The sequence below is a fragment of the Corapipo altera genome, unplaced genomic scaffold (genome assembly GCF_003945725.1).
Source record: "Corapipo altera isolate COAL_440 unplaced genomic scaffold, ASM394572v1 49, whole genome shotgun sequence".
NCBI classification, from domain to species: Eukaryota; Metazoa; Chordata; class Aves; order Passeriformes; family Pipridae; genus Corapipo; species Corapipo altera.
Window position 1 is genome coordinate 14,465,469 of NW_020884879.1, and position 21,105 is coordinate 14,486,573.

General features: G+C 40.8%; 1 protein-coding gene across 1 annotated transcript; it reads right to left on the reverse strand.

Annotated features, from left to right (window-relative positions):
* Positions 1-1,658: 1,658 nt before the first annotated feature.
* VCPIP1 (valosin containing protein interacting protein 1) lies at positions 1,659-18,560 on the reverse strand. Its single transcript, XM_027638557.1, has 3 exons — positions 15,663-18,560; positions 10,351-10,437; positions 1,659-7,510 (listed from the first exon to the last, which is right to left on the reverse strand). Exons 1-3 carry the CDS (start codon positions 18,358-18,360, stop codon positions 6,639-6,641), a joined length of 3,657 nt encoding a protein of 1,218 aa, XP_027494358.1. The 5' UTR covers positions 18,361-18,560; the 3' UTR covers positions 1,659-6,638.
* Positions 18,561-21,105: the final 2,545 nt, after the last annotated feature.

Here is a 21,105-nt window from a genome sequence, read left to right on the forward strand (position 1 = left end):
AGGAAAGCCAGCCCAACATCAGAAGAGACCTCTTGAGGATTTGCAGAGACTGCACAAATGCATGTGGGAAAGGAGAAATTAGGATTAGGAGGTAGCATCTGGCAAGTATCCCTCTATCTTTACACAACAAGGTGACAATCTGAAAGAAGTTTCATTTTAAAGAAAATCTTATTGACAAAATAACCTGAAAAATCAAGCTTTCTTACTGTGAAAGAAGTTGCTTGAACCACGCCTTAAAGGTTTCTAAGAAATGACTGTGCATTTCACCAAGCCAGGCTCCACAAATTGTTGGGTAATTAGAACCATGGCATCTTCTAAACATTCTTCTAATTTCTGGTAACTTCCTTCCATCTGCCATCTTTCTTTTAATTCTTCACTTATTGAATACCAGTTTCCAAACAGCACAGACCCAGTCCAGAGCTACAGGATCACTTTCGAAGTGAAATTAGATTTACTACCAGCAAGACAAGCCACTAGAAGTATTATTTCCAGCAGAAAACAAAATTAGGTAGTCTTTTAAAAATAGAGGTGGATAAAATCCAAGTCTGTGCAGCTGTCTCATAATCAATGCTTTTCCTTAATAGAGAATAATAGTCCTTTCTGAAGCCTCTTAAAGCACCTGCAAGTTACTGCAACAGAGGTCACGCTTACACTGAAGCCTAATGTCTTTGATGGTATTAATAAATGTTCGGAATCACCCAGTGTACGTCAATTTAAGTAATTCAAATCCAAATAACCCATTTCAAACCAATTGTGGCAACTGGGTTTCTGTAATGACAGCTTGGCCATCAAGCCTACTATGGATCCAAACACCTACTTCTTTTATCAATTTTTGAATAATACTCTTAAAACATTACAAATCAGCAGAAGCCAACATATATCAAAGCCTCCACAACATATATCAAAGCCTCTATATCAAGCAAAATGACATCGTTTCTCTTCACTTTTGCAGTCAATATAGGTGTTCGAATTGACTCTTTGTAATACCAAAAGTACCTTCCACAACTCACAACACGTGCTGATGAATAGCCAAGGTTCACTCTCACCCTGATCCTAGGAATAAGATTGTATTTTGAGGAGCCTTTTCCTGAAAGGAAGCTGGGGTTTTGCAGGGATGCTACAACAGATTTACTATGGACATATATATATGGGAAAAAAAGAGAAAAAAACAACAAAGAAACAACAACCAACTCAAACCCAACAACTCTAATCTAAAATAAAAATTTAGGCAGATATTAAGGCTATACAATTAATAGCAGAAGTAAAAGGAAAACACTTAACTTTGTTGCTTCATATGTTCAGTGCTGGTTTTGGCTCACATTATAATCACTGCATTAATAAAGATGAGCAAATTTCTAGCTTAGCATTAAGCATTTAAGCTTTTGAAATATAAATCTTCCAAAGGATAATTTTCAATTCTTCATGATACAACATGCAATCAAAATTAAGTCCCTGTATTTACACTCATCATTTTAAAGAATGCTTTAATGCTAGCACACTTGGAATTAAAGCCTTTCAGCAAATACAGGAAGAAGTAACACAGGGGTTTGCAGATGGGTTTTATGGCTTCTTTTTAGGCTCAAAAGTTTTGATTAAAGCCGCTTTTTGAAACAAAGTACCACATGTAGCTGGTGGAAAAAGCACAGAAATACTTTAAGTAGTTGTCAATATGTTCATCTTTGAGTATTGCCAAATTTTCAAAAGCCTAGTTCTTCCAAATTATACCATTCATACTTGAGTATTACATGCACGCAGTAAAATTTTGCTTTGAATACATTTTGACCAACATTTCAAATCACAGATTGTAAGGTATCTTAAATGTCATATATGACTTGATCAGCATTTTTCTACATCCTCTTGGTGATAACTTTGGGGAAAAAAATTAGATCTTGCATTTTGTTTGCAAATATAGGAAACATATATTGTTGAGAAATCTCTCAAATTCAGAGGTCCTATTTGTTTCATGAAATATTCAGAACAGGTACAAGGTCAAAGAAACACTGTTCCTTAAAGAGCTTTTTTTCCAAGAAGTTTCTTTTAAACAGAAGCATTACTAAAGGAAAATGGATGACATCAGATTTTACTTTTCTAAGAGTTGTACCAGCTTTTCAACTTCTGTATGAGTATTCATGTATGCACGTATAACGCGATTTATATGCAGAACTTAGAATATATTTTCAACTCACTCATTTTGTAGCCAAATCAGTGTTAATTAAACAAGCTACTGTGTGAAAGACTAGATAAAAGTTGCACCTGATAAAACCAAAACAGATGTTTTAACTTATAGTTTTAATATTGCAATCAAAGAAAATTCCAAATACTGTACAGTGAAGTGTAGTATAGTACACTATATACTGTTATAATACACTATTGTTACATTACAGATAAAAAAATCAAATATAATTAGTACAGCAATCACAAATAAAACAAACCAAACCTTGCTGGATAACAGCAGTACTGTGAAGATGGTATAGCTTCTATGCTAATTTATTTTTAATTCAACATGTAAAGCACTTTTTAAAAAGATTTTGTTCTAAATATATACACTATTTTAATTCCTATTTATACATTTTAAATAGCATTCCCTCCTAAAAGTGCACTCTTTCATTTCTTGGCAATAATCCTCATTGAACATAAAATATTTCTGAAAATACCACTCTTGTTTCAGCCTTTTATTGCTCAACCACAGGCATAAGGGCTCAGAGGGAATCCTGCATTCTAAAGATCTTAAGCAACTTCTTCATGAAGCTAAACTGATATCCACAAGCAAAACAAAGAAACCACTCACTGTTGTGGTTAACAAAAGGATCAACTTCGTATTCATATTATTATTTTACAAAAGCATGTAGATTCTGATTTTTGAAAATGGGAGCCAAACAAATGTAGAGATAACAGTGGCATCTTCTTAAATCATTCATTTTCCATACAATTCAGACCGAGCATCGCTCTCCCAATTGTAAGCATACTGTGAATTTTATTACCTGGCATTTTCAGTGCACTGAAAAAGTAGCAAGCAACTCTGCTAACCCTGTGACAGTGACAACAGACTCCACCTTATCTAAGATTGTAAATAAAGTATTTTGGCCTTGAAAGTATGCCTGCTGCACAGGGCTGTCAGCACACAGCCCTGTGGCACTGTGCCTCTGCCTCTGCTGGAGTGTTCTGTCGGAGGCAATGTCTAGCTCACACTTTGTAGCCAGCAAGACTAGTAAACTATATGGGACTCACAAAGCCAACAGTGCCCATTGCAGTTTTGTGACTACAACAGGGAAGACATCCCACATATATTTCTTTGATTTCATCTGAAGAAAAAAAAAAAAAAAAAAAGAGAAACTGCACAATCAAAAATTCAACCCTACTAAGCAGCCAGCCATTTGAAGTAGTAAAAGTCTTACATTTTCCTGGAAAACTGATCTGTTCTCCTGAGGTTTCCCATATGTTCATCAGCAATCAAGTTCATTTCCCTTTTTATTTTCATAAGAGGCCTGGATTTTCAGTGACCATCTTTCCTTTAGGTTATACCTACTAAGCCACAGTAAAGTTTAGGATTTTCTAATAATGTGTCTTCTTTGACACAAGATACAGTGTAGAAGGTGGTTGGTCTTTAGACAAGAAAGGAATCCAGGTGGGTACTCAAAAAGAATTTAGAACCACAGCCTCTTTCCACAGGCAATTCAGTAGCAGGAATTTGGGTTGGTTGCTTTTATTTTTTTGAGAAAAGGGCACCCTTCTTGACATTTGAGAAGTCCTACTGACACATCTTCACGTCCAGAATGAGTCAACGTCTTCCTTGCCCTCGTACCCCATCACCATTTTCCTGACTAACAGGGAAATCTAACAAGCACACGGGTGCTCCTAAGACAGGCACACAGATTTGTCTCAACTTACATTTGCACCCACTGCTAACAATCAAATGAAACATCTGTTCCAACTTGCACTTTGGTGTTCTTTATTTCACTTCTCCTGTACAGTCACACATCTCACCGGCATGTAGATGAAGTTTAGCTTCACTTCAGAGTATCAAAAGCCATCTTTCTCAAAACCACTGATATTAAACACATGGGAAAGCCACATGAAATAAGAACACTGCAAAGAAACATGCACAATCCTGCTTTACACCAGAGGAACTCAGACCAGTGGATCTTGTGACTGACACCATTTTAGCATTCCTTTGAGACCATCTTTTTCAGGAACTGGAGAGTTCTGAACTACACGACTCCAGTGGGCTCAGGACAATATTAAGGGTGAGTCAAATAGAGCTGTTATCTGTTTCTACTTCTATTTAGTTAAGAAGAAAAATGTCAAATTACTGCTAAAATGGGAAGTGTGTCAAAACTAAACCAAGCCTTCCTCTTTACACAGTAAAAGGCACACAAACTTCTGTAGTCTTACCAGAATGGCATGAAAGAAGTAAGCATTTTTCACTGAACTAAGGACAATGTACAATAAATATTTCAATTTATTTCAGACTTAAAATTCTCTCATATACACTGCCCGTAATTTTTTCAGCCAAGAAAAAAATAACCTTTTCTAAAGAAAAGGTTAAAACTGTCAAAGTGATGGTTACTTGGTTTAAACTGCAAGAGATCTAGGACATTGCTCCCCCTCAACCTCTCCTGATTTAAACTCCTTCTCAGGAACATGCACTGATATACTTTTTGAAGCCTCACACTGTGACAAAGCACAAGCCTCTGCTCAACATTTTCTATACAGATGTAGCCCTCAGCCAGCTAGACTGATTCATGGGAGACTAAATGTTTTCAGAAGTCATGGCAGGCTTCCAGCTGCTGCATGTGCATCCTGTTTCTCACTGAATAAGCCCTGCCAGTTAATCAGTGCATCAGCAAGGTCAGTTCTGATGAGCCAACTACTTCATACATTCCAAGCTTCCAAATTTCTAACTTACTGGGCAGCAATTTGAGATCTTAACATTTTTCATTTATTAGTGAAAAGGTGTTCCTTAATTTTTACTTCTAAGTAGTGTACTAAATAATAAAGTATTTGTTCCATCTACATAAAAATTAACCAACAGAGGCATTTTAATTTACCTTGACAAAAGAGAGGGGCTATTATTTAAGTGACTTGCTTCATTTCAGTTTTACATACAAAAATAAATCCTTCCTCATGGGACATTTTATCATACTAATGCTTAGAACTGTTTAAGTGACTAGAAATGTAAAAAGTGAGGAGACTTTTCTGAATACAAACATATACAACACAAACCACATTAGTGAACTGGTAAAAACCCACATGTGCACGAACACAGACTTCAGTATTTAAATGCTCTTAATTCATTTGAAGCTGTATTTAACATCTTTCATCCATTCAATGTTATTTTACCATGAGAGGAAGCAATAATAGTGCATTTAAATATGACTATGAAGATAGGAAGCAAAGTGCAGTATCAGAAACACATTCCATCCTTAGGGAGCAAGAACAGTGGCTGCTTCTTAAAAACTAGCACTACAGGTCTGATGAACACACTACTTAAGTGGATACCAGTTATATTATCACTGACGCAGGGAAATCTGCATCACAAACTGAAGTGAGGCTGAGAGAGGTGGGTAGTCTTTATGGACACTGAAACAGCATGTATTCCTTGTTCCCACAGAGTAAACACTGAGCTTCTAAAAGCTCAATTATCCCCAAACACTTTAGGATAATGTATGTTAGAGTAATTTCCTTCCAATAAATTCTTAATTTGCTCTTAAGAGGACAGCTGTTATTTAATTTTTGCCATTTCTAACCAATGCTAGTAATCAAAGTCTTTTAAAAGAAATGGATTTGCTGTTTGTTGTTTATTGAAATTGCCAACTTCTCTCCTGTAATTGTCTTAAAAGTTGCACAACACTTGACTACCTCGGTATTTGGGAGGAAATAAAGACGTGCTATCACTTACTAACAGAGCACCAAAATGGTTGTGTTGGCTCAGACAGCCATGCATAACCACACCACGTTCACTTTATCTTCATCATATGCTAAGTAGCCTTTTTACTAACTTTCTTAAACTGACAATATGGAGAAATTAGAGTTTGCTAAAGTCACACACATTCCAAGATTTCTGAGAGGTGTAAACAGCTGTATGAATGAAAAAGTTACTAAACTGGAGAAAGTGCCAGCACAATGTAATTAAAAGTACTGTATATGCTACATTATCAAATTTAGCAGAAGTTTAGTTTCAGTTGTTTTTTGAAATGTATGTATAATTCATGTTTATAGTGTATTTCTGACTGTAATTAAGTACCTGGGACAGAATTAACTTTGTCAAATTTCTAGTTTTGCCTGTTCTAGCCTTTCCAGCAACCTTAAACTAGCATGGTAAGAACCTTGCATGGGCTTAAATTTTAAGACTTTTAAGGAATTAAAAATTACAAAGAATTTTCAAGAACCCACATGTACAGCAGATATTCATCTCAGTGCATTTCCTAATAACTAATTTACAGGTAACAGAGCCAGCCTGGGCAGCAGTATGGTAATATTGAAAGCTATTGCCAATCACACGCTTATCATGCACTGAATAAGATGATATAATCTTTGACATACATACAAGATTTAATAACTAATCACTTTGTGTGGCCCAGCCAATAAACATTACATTTGAACAGTAATTTCTTCTACCCTTATTAGATTTTAACCTATCAAGAGTGATCCATTGGCTCAGTTGCATTAGTGATTCCTGCATCTTGACTATCCATCTCCTCAAGCTCCTCAACAGAATTTCCCTTTTGTGCTTTAGACCTCGCAGGGAATGTTGTTCCCACAGAATTCACCATGTTACCATCAGTTGATTCGGTATTCAAGTGTTCAGTACCACCTGGTGCAGAAAATGATTCGGGTAAGCCAGCCTGAAAGCTCCCAGTTTTAGCAGTTGAACTCACTGCCTCTACTTTTCTTTGAGATACATCAACTGATGCTGACTGCTCTGTATTCTGATCCCGCAAATGTCTATCCATTGAAGCCTGAATAGAAGAGACCATTTCCTGCAACTTTTTTCTCTGTGCCTCAATCAGAGTGGGGTCAAGCTGCCTGCTGTCTCTCATTGTCACAACTCCCGGAGCAATTCGGATAAGCTCACTGTTACCAGAAGCAGCTGTGAATACAGAAGGCTCAATTTTAGCAGAAGGACTGAAGTCTGTTTCTGTGCTATGCTTTCTTAAAAGTGGTGTTTCCCTGGCCCTTTGATCATGTTGTTGACTACTAGATGCAGTTCCTAGGGAATGGCCCTTTCCTTGAAATGCAGTTACATTATGTAGTTGTTCAGATTTCTTTTTCACTACTCCACCACTACCCAGCTTCAGCATTCCGTGTGAAGGACTCGCTTCCCTGCTTCTTGAAGTAGCTTCAGCTCGCACTTGGCTTAAGGCCTCTTTAACCAGCTCTTCAACGTCAGGACCAATTGGAAAGTGCCCAGCAGCATCCACACACAGCTCTAATCTGTCTTCTGCTGCATTGTACACAAAGTTTTTACCAGGCAGATGTGGAAAAGTGCAGTGCTTGCCATCAGCCAAACCTATAAAGATAGAAAGAGTTATTCAAAGTGCTAACATATTTTAAGGCATGCTCTGAACACACAGTAATTATTGTATTTAAATTTACTGAACCAAATATGTAAAAAAACCCACAAGGAAAGTTATTACCTAAGACAACAGAAGTTAAAGAAATAGAATATGCCTGCAGTAACACAAACCAAGCCAAACCCCATCACTACCACCATCCCACATTCCCACCCAAAACAAGACAAAAATCAACCAAACAAACACCAAAACCAGAAAACTGCCAAGGAGCACATTTCAAAACACTATCTGTAGAAGTACTATTTAAGATCACTTCCATACTAGTCAGAACTGTAGTAGGATTTCAGGGTGTGTAACAATTGCTAAGCCTGAGGAATTTCAATTTGGTATTTTGTCTTTTTCTCAGAGAGCAAGTGTTGCTAGATAAACAAAAGTGTTTCAAGCTGACTATGTTTAGTAGTCCTGGAGATTATAACTATTAACCTTTACAGAACAAACATAAGGCATAATATTTTTGCTCTGCTGTTTGTTTCATTGTCCCACTTACAATTTGACCAATCTGTAAAAACAGAAAGTTCACTAGATAATTTTAAGTTCTGAAGATTCTATGTGTCAAAAATGGACAACATTCATTTTTAACAGTTTATCATCATAAAACACAAAATAACTCTTTCAACTCCCTCCCACAGAGGCTGCGGTAAAGCAATAAGGTATCACTTCAGTGAGGACAGCTTCCTGTGAGTTAAAAGCTATCTGCAGATGAAAACTTGGCTGCAACCACTCTCTTCACTTGAGATCCATCAGCTATGCAAGGAGAGCTACAATGAAAACAACACTGTTTAAAAGTTGCCAGGAGTAGGTAAATTATTGGGATTTTTCCTCACATTCTTAAAATTCTTGAAGAAAACCACCAGAAATTATTCAGAAGGGAAGAAATGCATCAACTAAATTTGATTTCTGTGTTATCAATACAATGCACTCAAAACGAGTATTATGGGCATCAATGAAAAAGGTCATTCAATAATTTGAAATGTTATTGAACTGTTTTCATACTGATGAACTAACTGACCAGTCTCACTCATCCACCACAGCTTCTGATTTGCACTTGCACAGTTGCAGAGATCTACAAATAGGATTTTATTTCAAGAGCTTCACACATGTAGCTCCTTTTTTATATATTCATGGAAGCCAATAACAAAACAGCCAAAACACAGAACAAAATTTACCCTCAAACACCTACCTGTCTAACTCAGCCTGAAGAACATGTACTTAAGTACATAATTTACCAGCTTATTTGCAAAGAGTGAGCTGTAACAATTCCTGTGATAGACCAAAACTGCCTCTGAAACTGCAATTCTGAAATCTCAAAGTAAGATCTTAAACAATATCTATTAAATCAAACTTCAACTGATTAACAGTACCTACACTTGATAAAAAACTTTGTTCCAAAGGTCCAGGACAATAGCTGCACTATTACATTAGCTAAAATATTAAAAATAGGTAAGGGGCCTCTTTAAGTGGAAAGATTAGTCAGATCATTGCACACTGGAATTGTTGTAGTAGTGGGGTAATGTTGAAATAGAAATTCTACCTACAAAGGTAGTGTAAAACACCTGTATACATAGAAATGGTCACATAAAGACTGTCATCTCCCACAGCCTTACTGCTTACCTTGTCAGTTGGCAAAAATTACTTGTAAGTCAGACATTTTCTGTAAGTTAATGACCAGCTGGGTTATAAATCCCATGGATTCATTTCGAGTTCTCAACTCTGGCTAATTATCAATTGGTCAAAAATGCCCTTTCCAGCAGGCAATGTATGAGCTATAATTCACTTGCCACAAACATTACAGCAGTCTTTACAAGCACAGTAAAAGAAATAATACTAAAAGGAAACAGATCTGCTATAAGACATTTGCACACTAATTCTATTATCCTGGCTAATAACTGAGTGAGAGGTGGTGGGCATTGAATGTACCATCCATTTTAATTACTGCAAAGAGAACAGAAATTACATGGTAAAATACCTGTTTCCAGAAATAAGATAAAGTTAAGGTTGAAAAAACTGCCAAAGAACAAACTGGACAGTAAGAAAGAAGTAAAGGAATTATTACAATAGATGAAACCACAAGAGCTACACTATGAATGTAAAAATTTCAACAAGAAAATAAACTTTAAAGGAGAGAAAATAATTGATTGGTACTTTCTTCTCTAAAGAAACATATACTATTCTTTGTAGGTAGTATTTGTAAAAAAAATAAAATATACTCTAACTACTTGCTTGTTTATTCTACATAGAGCCCAAGATGTGATATTCATCAATGGAAGAAGGAGATGGATAGCTTTGCTTTTGAACCACCACCTTAGGAATACAAAAGACAAATTTAATCAACCATTTAAATTTAAAACTTGCAGCAAAATATCTAAGAAGCAGCCTAGAAAGATAAACTCCTTCTAGTAGCTGTTTTAAAGTATAACAGCAACAGGTCCTATGTTTTTCTCTTTGTTTGATCTTTACAGGGGAAAAGAATTTTTTTAAAAAACCCATTAACTTATTTTGGTCATTCTGTCACCAAAAAAAAAAAAATTGTTTGTACAATTCAGGAAGCAAAAAATTCAGAAAATAAGAGGTTTAAGTTCAAAGAAGGGAGATTGCCTAGTCTTAGGCTCTCTGAGGGAGCATAATAAGTTCCACAATATTATAAGAATGAAAAAGTACCAGAGTAATAAAATAAAATAAAAATACATTTATGCTTACAAGTGATTCAATATCAATTTACAGTTTGCAGGATTTGAAAACAGAGGAAGAAAGAGATAAACAAAAACCCCAGAAATACCTGTTGTTTTCTTCATTATGCTGTAGAATACTCCACCCTGCTGAAACAACTGAGGAAGCCCCTTTGCGTAAGACCAAACATCTTCTCCTGTAAAAATCAAACACAACCATTAGAATTAAACAGTCATATTTTAATATTATAGACAATGGCTGAAAATGTAACTCCTTGAATCAAAAGCTGAGTCCTCACTCTCTTCTATGCAATTAAGAATTTGAATTTTTACTGCAAATTCACAGAACAGGAGCTCAAGACCTTGAGAAACTTTCAGAAAAACATACTACTGTCTGCAGTCAAATATCCTACATGTTCTAGTACAAAGGTTCCTAAATTTGATTTGATCCAAATTTGCAGCTCCTGGTTCTTTGCCAGGCCCTAAACACCAGTCTCCATTCCCTTCCTACCCACCCTTTCTACATTAAACTAGGAAATTACTAACATACTTCAAAAATTCAAGCACATACCCTTGCTCATTAAAACCTTAATTCTATATCTCTACACCTTCCCTGAATTTCACAGCTGCCACAGAGCAGACTTTATACTGCAGCTGAGACACAAATGTCCACATAGGCAGCTGCATAGAGGCTGTGTCTGTACCTTGCTTTTCTCAAGAGTTAGAAACAAAATATCAACAACGAGGCCCCAGCAGCCCTGTGTAACTGGCATTTTTCAAAGATGCCAAAAATGGCATTCAAATGCGATAACTTTAAGTGATGCTGAGAGAAAAAAGGAAAAAAAACAACCTAGACTATTTAAGGAGAGGAATACAAGGAACAGAAAAACTGGTTTACAGTGACAGAGTATCAGTGACCTAATAGAACCTGCTCAATCAGTTCAGATCTGCATTTTTGTCTATACCCATTTCCTTATTTTATTAACCACTTACCTGCTTCAGAGAAGTGATATGTGATGCAGTTGTCAAAGTAGTGCAAATGGAAAGTACTGATAAATTCCATTCTCCTGATGCAGAAGCAACTACTGAGCATACACATTTTCAGAAAAAAATTCCTTTTCCCACTTTACATCAAACATTTAGGGAACATACTGAGGTATTTTAAATAGAACTTGCCCCCTTCTTTAGAAAATGAAATCTCAATAACCATATGTCTCAAATTTCTATTAAGATTGGAGAATGTAAATCTTCGACTAAAGTTAACTGGATGTACTAACTGCTTACAACAGAAATAGCTGGAATGTGTCAGGCTGCAAAATATTAGCCAGCAATATTTCTTTGCTTACTGCTATAAGCAAAATAAAAGTAAAAAGCTATTTTTAATAGCTTCCACATACTGAATATATGGCACATCTGAATTGTTCCTTTTATTTCTTTACTGCATATCCCACATGATAACTGTGGCTATTTTCCTGTCCCACCTGCCTCAGGTGAGAAAATGTTTCACCCAGGTGACAGTGGCATTATATGCTACATCAGGCTTTGAAACCCTTCAAGCCACTCTCCAGCTTTTGTTTCCACTCCCTGACAGGCACGGGAGGCATGGCACTCTGTATGCTCCCCTGCTCATCTGTTCCCCCACCACAATTCTGTCACTCACCTCTCCTCTTCAGGCATTATTCAGGTCCCCATTCCCTTGCAAAGGTACAGTGCACATTCATCGTGTTCTGTCTTCAGACATTTATAAAGAGAGGAGGCCTACACAATCCAATTAATTTTGAATGCATTCCCTCAAACCATATATGCTTGGGCTCACTGCATTCACTTGCACATCAAGCTCACAAATTTGGCCTTCACTTCCTAGCAAGAACATCCAGGTAGTAAACCAACTACTCTTTCTTATTTTCCATGGTCTACTGAAGCAGGAGGTCTTGTGTCCCTGCTATCTGCATCTTTATTCTCATTTACAATTTGAAATGCATATCCCTATACACAATAGCTCCAAAGCATCACTGCTGCGGCTCTTCTGAGTCTTCCTGATGGTTTAAACACTACCCACAGGAATCAAAATAACCACTACACTGATACGTAACAGAATACGGGTGTCAGTCCATCCAAACCTGAAGAGGCCACAGACAGCAGCCAAACAGGGGCTGACTCCACACTAAGGAAGGACTCCTTTACTGCTGCATCGAGCAACCCGTTATTATTTGAAGGGCTCCCTTTCCTTCCACAAAGAAGCTCAGTTTTAGACATTAGTGACACTTTCCAAGCAAAGATTCCCTATTTGCTGCGGGCATGATTTTTAAAGCTTTGCACAAGGGAAGTACCACTGTTTAGTTAGCCTTTTATGCAACACTAACAAGGACTACATGCAGGAAAGCATGGAGAGCAAGGCTCACAAAACAAAAGCATCAGCCACTGAAAGAAATACAAACTAACCAGTTTAGTTTTGACAGAGATCTCCCATTGAAAGACCAAAAAAGACCCACAACTGCAACTGGACTTCCCCAGATCAGACGAACTATTATATGTGACTCAACTAAACTACATCTGAGGCTTGCACAGTTTTGTTGTTAGTTGGGTTTTAGCATTTGTTTTGGTTTTATTTGCCATGGCAGTGAGATGTTTATAGGTCACAAGTTAATTTGGATGATCATTTAGTTAGATTAAAAACTCCCTCAAGACACTACATTTCTCACAGAGATTATGTTCTCTGCTCTGTTCCTACTCCAGTACACAGTTCCTCAGACCAGACTCCAACTCCGGAACATTAAGGTATGACAACAAATCAAAACTATCCTACCCACAAATATGCCTCTTCTGCTGGTGTAGGTTAAGTCTGCACCTGCTGCAAGCCCAAGACTGTCACTTCACACAGCAGAGAAAACACACAGAAGCGCAGAACAAATAAAAAACTCAGCTGATAAACACAGGTTTTAAAAACAAGCTGTTTAACTCCAAGAAAATCCTGGTATCAATTAATAAATTTAATTTAAACCTGGCTATTTTGATTTTTGTGTGCTGATGAATTCATCAATGAAAAACAAACCACTCAAAACAGATTCATCATACTTGGCTCACACGTATCCACAGTGCCTCTGCATGGACGTAATTAAATCTGTTTTAAAATATAACACTTTAAATATGTTAATGTAAAATTACAATTCCTTTAGTCTTTTCCCTATAGAGTTCTGTTTCTTGAGCTAAAAAAAGAGAAAGCTTTAGAAAAAATCATGCATAATATGTTAAATAGTCAAAAATCACAGTATCTAATTTCCCAGGGCTTATTTTTAAATTATATACAGAAAAATTAAAGAACACGATCTAAAATTCTAATAAGTTAACTAGCTGAGACCAGAAAAGAAAAATCTTAGTAACTGAAATACAAAAGAAGTATTTCAGCCTATAGGAGACTCTGTATGAAAGAAAAGCTTTAAAGCATCCAGAATGAACAGTTATGGATGTTTGAAGACACACTCTCACTGAAGACAACTGGGGGAAAGAAAAGGAAATTGTATCTGGCCCAGAAAGCTATTTCAACATCATCTCCTCCCTACACATTCTGATAATGCTGTATTACAAGAATGCTTTTAACAGAACAAAGTTATAAAAAGTTAAAAAGTTACAAAGCTGACTCTCAGAACTTTGCAGCACAACTTTTAGCAGTATAGAAATGTCATTGGGAAACACTAAGGCTTCTTGTCCCAGAAAGGCTGAATATACCACCCTGAGGAACTGCCACCCCAAAACATTTTAAAAAGTGCAAGGACTTAGGGAGTTTCTCAGAGTTTGTTAACCCATTGAAAAAATCACAACTGTAAACAGTCAAGTAACCAGATTTTTTTCCACAAATATTTTTAAAGGAGAATGAAGACCCAGGGAGAAAAGTGATGATATAATAATAGCATCTTATTCAGTAGCTGCATAAAGTTTTATAACTGGTTTATCCCTTGCTGCCACTTTTACTTCTATTAGCAATGCAAAATGGATGCAGTCAGAGAAGGGTGAGGTAAATTCTATTCTAACCTGTGCTCTGAAAGCAGAATCTAACAGCAGTGAGAGGCAAAGACAAAAATTGTTTCTTGCATACAAGATCAGCTCACAGTCTATGGATAGGTATCTGCAAAATAATGACACACCTTAATGCTGAAGTAACTGAGATACTTTTAAAGCACACTGAAGTTTTTTTAGGCAAAAGCAAATAACTATACTTTCAGCAGTATTTCCTTCAGACAGGAAAGCACTCTTTTAAGTTTAATCTCAAAATTAAGACAACTTTTAAACCTAACCTTTTCCTGCACTTTGGAACTGGGGTGTAAATGTCAGTGTGACGAGGTGAGTAGTGATTCAGCACCTTATCTTACAAGAGACACAGGAGTACACAATCACACTTGGAAAAGAATCAAAGTTCTGCTTGATGAACTTCTGACATACCACTCGGTGATTACGTAATTGTTTCGTTTCTGAAACAATCACATGCTTTAGCCACACCAAATCCCTCCAGCAAGAGAGAAGGCTCCCACAAAAAGAACCCAACCTGTAAACGTGGTTCATAGAGCTGAATGTATGATAATTACTGTTCTACTTCCTGCCAGGAAGCAGCAAGAACTGTGAAACCTGATGAAGAAAGTACACAAACGAAGGTCCAGGTCTCCTGAGTTCAAAAAGGAAAATAAAAACCACAGGCACCTGAGAAAAGTCCTTTCATCTTGAATTATTAGAAGATTTACACGACTGATAATTTATAAGTATACCTTTTGAACCCTATGTCCACCTTTGGGATTCAGTTCCATGTTTAGATTTATTTCAGAAAGTAAGCAGAGGAGAAACTGAAACATAGTTTTCCTTGTTCTTTAAAAAGACCAAATCTTCATTTAAAATTAGCAGATTAGCTAAGGAGACAATGTCACGTTGATTTGCTTAAACCAACACAACTCCCTATGGAGAGAAATGCCAGGATTTCATCCTACTCCTAAGGTGAAAATTTGGTCCTCAAACTTCCAATGAGCAGACACTCAGCATCCCCTTCTCACCTCTGCTATGAATTTATTTCCTGAAACCTGAAGGAGATGTAGGAAAAAAGAGAGCATGCAGCTCTCACACATACACTTCAGATGTGTGCCTAATGAGAGACAGGAAAAAACAGTGGAGAGCCAGGACAGCAGAGGCAATGTAACCACTTCTAACCAGCAATTTTTAAAAGAGGACCTTATAGCAAAGAAAGAACTATCTCATATACCTCATATATGCATTTTTAAAAGTCACTTGACAGCATGTTAAATGCAGTTCTAATAAAGGAACTAATCTTCTCCATCATCACAGAATGGAAAAAAAATGTATGTATGTAACTACAGTTTGAAAAAATGTTATCTTCTACTTAAAAACACCATTTCAAAGTATAACATGAAGTCAGCCTTACCCATGAGTGTTGCCAGAAGACAGAGCGAATACATCTCCTTATCCACTTGCTCTTGCAGATCCTTTGATGAGATTTTGCTGGTCACAGTAATGTCTTCATGCTTCACAGCATGGGCTGAGTGCGCTGAGGCAGCCTGCCTGCCTTCCTCCTTACCCTTCAGGATTTCTATGGCAATCCTGTCACCATGCTGCAAAGGAACGGGCTCGTTTTCCATGCCTTCTTTGGGAGGCAGAAGCTCTTTCGGAGGAAAGCCATAGCGAATACATTGCAAATAGGGAGGAATATTAAATTCTCTCGCTATGCCTTCCTGCAGTTCCAAGAAGGTGGTGGTGCACTTCAGGGTAAGCATCGACTGCCTCCCATCATTGGTGGTTATTCGAATTTTCTTTTCTTTCGTGGATGTTGGAGAATATGGGGTTTTTGTTGGTGTAGCAGGTGCAGATGATGGCCCCTCACGAACAGCCCCAGGAGAAGCAGTCCTGGGTTGCCCTTTATGCTCTTGTTTCAATTTTTCACTTTTCCGTTTCTGCATTACAGAAGCTTGGTCCGCAATGTTCTGCTGAATAGTTCTTTCGGCTTTGCTCATATTCAGCTCCTCCTTGTGCAAAGTTTTTGTCTTCTGTCCAGTCAAAATAATTTTGGTTGGAAGTTGCGACTCTAACTCTTGTCCTTGCTGTACATCATCAGCTCTTTGGGCGTGAGCACCGTCGATATTTACAGGGGTATAGTCATCGGGGTTCTTTTTGGCAGTTTGATGCAATATTGTGTTGACAACTTTCTGAACAAGAATCTCACTACCAAATTCACCGGGGAAGTGCTTGGTAACAAGTTTCATGGCGACATCATACACATTACTGTTCAGAGATGTGTCACTTTCGTACTGGAACCAGTAGACCGTCTCTCTCACTACTCTTCCACCCCACTCTAGAGTAATAGGAAAAGCTTCAGGCAGATTGTCATATTCTTTACCTTCCCAGTAGTGCTTGAATCCACAGCCACATTTGCCACCTGTAGACTTAGTATTAGTTCTGTCTCCATCGATATATGAAACAGACCCATCTTCTCTGACGCGACGCATTAAGTTACCATGACACCAGTTACAAACAGTCAAATTGCTCAGGCCATAGTCTGGTACCAGCACATCCTTCGTGGGGTTGTAAGAACACACCAAACTGTTCAGGGGAAAACTGTAATTTTTGTCGGGCCTTAGCTGGCCATGGGTGCTTTTTGCCAGGTTATACAGCTTCCCCCCGGGAGCCAGCCACTCTGGGGGAACGTGATGCTCTGAAAGGGCCCCGCAGATGAGGCACCTGTGAAGGCGGTTGTCCATCACTGCTTTTTTGGCAGCTGCAGTGACCTCTTCAGGCTGGACCCCTATTACACCAGTCCTTCTGTAGAAATACTGATGCACATCAGCTACAAGACTGGGGTGGATACCGTGTTTACTCATGAAAACCTCCTCCATTGCAGCAACGAGCCTCATCAAGTACTTGTCCTGCAAACTTCTGTCTCCTCCAATGATGCAACCACCGTCCTCCTCTAACATGATGTACTTTTTGATGAGGTCTTGAGGAACTCCCCACGCTTTAGGAAGTAGCTTTCTAGGCAGCTTAGGTAAAGCAGCACCTTTTATTCCAACGAGAGGAATATAATGGTTACGTCCTGAGCTACTCCATGCAATGCAGATCGGCTTGTTCAACATGCCATCTTTTCCCATGCATTTTTCCAGGGGTATCAGACCAGGGAGGAACGTCGCTGAATAATCTCCAGAGCTTCGCATTCCACTCAAGGAGTCTAACAGGATAATAGGCCGGTGAAGCACGTTGGCCAGACCAAAGATGTGAATATTCCTAAGGCCCATTGGCACACCTTCTGGAGGAACAAACAAAGGGTCACATTCATTGATAATGTCCTCCCACTCTGCCGCATCGATAAAGTCATGGAAAAGTGCCTTGTAGTGACTCAGATTCTCCTCAAAATGCTTCTTTAGATTCTCTCGCAAAGCATGCCAGAACAGTTCCCTGCCAACCAGCGCCCGCGAGACTGCGTGGACAAGGCAGTGGCCATCTCCATCCACGTGGACGGGGATGAGGCACTCTTGACTGTTGTTGGCCTTCTTTATGTCTTCCAGGGTGTCATGCAGGTAAATGAGGCTGCCGGAGCGGTCCTTCCCATAACCGATGGTTTCGACGTGCTCGGGCTCGATGAGGAAAGCGCGGTCGCCCAGGAGGGAGCAGTCAAAGATGTCTCCCTGGTTCATCTCCGTGAGGAGCTTGGCTTTGCCAGTCTGCTTGTCCATCCCGTAGCGGGCCAGGATGGGGGCCAGGAGCTTGCAGTGATAGTTGGAGAGGCCCATGACTTTGACGAGCTCGGTGTTCCTGCGGGGCGGGCCGGCGCCGCTGACGCCCAGCAGCGCGTTCCGCAGCAGGTTGTGCAGCACCAGGTCGGGGTCCGTCACCTCCTCCACGGCCAGCAGCTGCCGCTGCTCGTGGCGCCGCCCGCAGTCCGTGCACTCGATGCTGCCGCTGCCCTGCGGCCCGTGCGCCGGGAAGAACAGCCGCGCCTGGCATTTGGGGTCGGGGCAGGTGCCCGAGAAGATGCGCCGGTCCCGCTTCTTGGAGGCGGCCGGAGGCGGCGGCTGCGGCTGCTGCTGAGGGGACGGCGGCGGCGGCGGCGGCGGCTGCTGGGGCTGGGACATCGCTCCGCTCCGCCCGGGCTTCACCCGCACCCGCTGCTCCGCCGCCCTCACAAGCGCATCCCCTGTGCGCCGGACAACGACCGCCGCCCCTCAGCCGCCCGGTGCCACCTGAGCACGGAGCGCCCCCCGCCGCCCCCCCGCCCAACGCGGAAGCGCCGCCACTCTCACCGCCCCTCGGCCGCCTCAGTGCCCGCAGCGCCGCGGCCTCGCGCACTTCCACGCCGGCGGCGCACGCGCGGCGCCGCGGGGGCGGCCGGGAGCGGTAGTGCCGCCCGCCCCGGCAGCCCGGCGTGGGGAAGGGAGGGGGCCGGCGCGAGGACTACAGGGCCCGCGAGGCCGCGCGGCGCAGGGGGGCGGGAGGGGCAAGCCCTCGCGGGAATGCTGGGAAGTGTAGTCGGAGGTGGGTGGGCCGGGTGGAGCGCGCGGGGCGCTCGGCGGCGCTTGTTGCGCTTCCTGGACACGCAGGGGGGTCGGGCGCGGGTCCGAGGGGATATCCCACGCGTGCATCCCTCCTGTGTCCTCCCCGGGTGTTGGATCTGAGGTGACACCCCACGTATAACATCCCTCCTGTGTCCCCTCGCCCCCCGCCCGCAGGGGCGGGTCTGGGTCTGAGGGGACGCCCCGAGTGTACAGTTCCCCTCTCTCCCCATCGGGTGTTAGATCTGAGGTGACACCCCACGTGTACATCCCTCCTGTGTCCCCTCGCCCCCTGGCATGAGCACGGAGATGAGGCTCCCTCCCGTGTCACCTGTGCCCCTGGACAGGCTCCGGGGGCAGAGGCGGCTCAGTCCCAACAGGTTGCCGCCGGCAAGAGGCAGCTACAAAGAGTCAGGGCAGGAGGCTGGCTCCAGCCTGCCCTTCAGCAGCGCTGCACAGAGGGCTCTGAGTGCCTGGGGATGACCCCGACGGATTCCTGGGCACGGAGGTTTTCTAACAGCCCCGCAAACAGCACCTCCTGCCAGGCAGGATTCCCTGCGGGCGTGGGCACACGAGCTCTGACCCCAACCTGTGACCCACAGCTGCCGCAGCCAGGCCCAGGCTGTGCCTGCCCTTTGAGCTCCACGGGCTTTCTGGAGCTCAACACACCCCCGTCGGGGTTTCGATTCCCGAGAAGCTACGCCGGGCTGCTTCTCCGGGGGGTGTGATATCTGAGCGGAGGTGTTCCCCAGCTGCCGGCTGCTGATAGCGACAAAACAAGGCACAAGGAGACGCGAGAGCACGTTGTTAACGCGAGTGATCCCTCCAGCTGGTGCTACGTAAGGAGATAATGAGGGAACGGAGCTGGCGCTTATGTTATCTCCAGTGGCCGTCTGAAATTATACTTTTGCAGAAATGTAATGTGATAATGTTCACAACTTCCAACCTAATTACAGCAGGCTGGCAGTGTATGCATGCGGAGAGCTCAAGGAGAGTTGCTGTCAGCAAACAGTGGGGTTAAGTTCTCTGAAAGCTATTCCAGATAGAGATTTATCCTTTAATAAAAGAAAACTGAAGCTGAACTTTTGGAGGACAAGGTGGGACCTCACAGTCCAAGTACTAGAGTGACCCAGCCCTACAGATATAAGGGCAAAAAAAATTACCACTTCCTCCCTCCTCCATCATCCTGGTTCTACCAAACAAATGCCTGACATTTATATCCCAAGGCTTTACCTATTCTAGAGTCACCCAAATGATCAAAAATTAGAATAAAAATCATAGAGAATGTATTGTGCTTGTATTTTCCAAGACAAAGGGCATGTTACATTTTCATTAACCTAAGCAAATAATTTATGCATATGACATTTAAATTAAAAAGATTCAGATGATTAATATATAGAGAAAAATTCTGTTTCTGTGCTTTATCACAGGCTTAAGGAAAAAAATGGCTCCAGGCCTGGCCCCGTGACAGACTGAGCACTGCCACCTTCCAGTGACAGCAGCTGAGCTGTGCATGCTCGTTCCCTTTCGGTTTCAGTAATTTGTCAAGCGTAGAAAATGTGTGTATATGTGTGTGTGTGTATGTATGCATTCCACAGCATAATCTTTTATCTGATCTTTCAAAATATGTGGCAGATTTGAAGAGGACAAGGTGAAAATGATGAGACAGATGTTCATTCTTGGCTGCTACTAATTCTTTTTTATGTGTATGACAGTAAGGTAGCAGCATCACAGCTCCATAATCCTGCCAATGCGCCTTGTACTTGGGGATAAATCAGCAGTCTGTGCCCATTCATTCTGTAGCCTTCCCTTCATAAGTAGCAGGGACGCAGTAAAAATGCAAATAGGGAAGGCTCTGTCCTCTGTGAAACTGTGGCAGCTACTGAGAATGGGCACTATTCAGGGCATCGGCCGGTGACAATCCTGTGCTGACTCGTCCTGTGTTTTGAAGAAATGTCAAAGAATTTTTCTGTAACATCGTGGCCTCTGGAGCAATCCATTTCTTTGCAGGTGGGAAATAAACACTACTGTTGTTGTTTGATAGTACTTTGCAGTAAATAATAGGGAGCACCCTGGTGAAATAATTCGCTTTTACTGTCAAAGCCAATGGAACTTATGATATTTTGTTTACTTCTCTAGCCAGATGTTTTTATGAAAGCACTCTGACTGTAAAGTCAAAACTCTTTCTCCTTCCTATTCCCTACATTAATTTCACGGATAAATTATGTTCAATACAAGAATCTATCTTTTATGGTGACTTGACCCTAAGTAACATGGATGTTTTCGATGAATGACATTTGCAAGTTTTCCAGCTATATGCAGACTTAT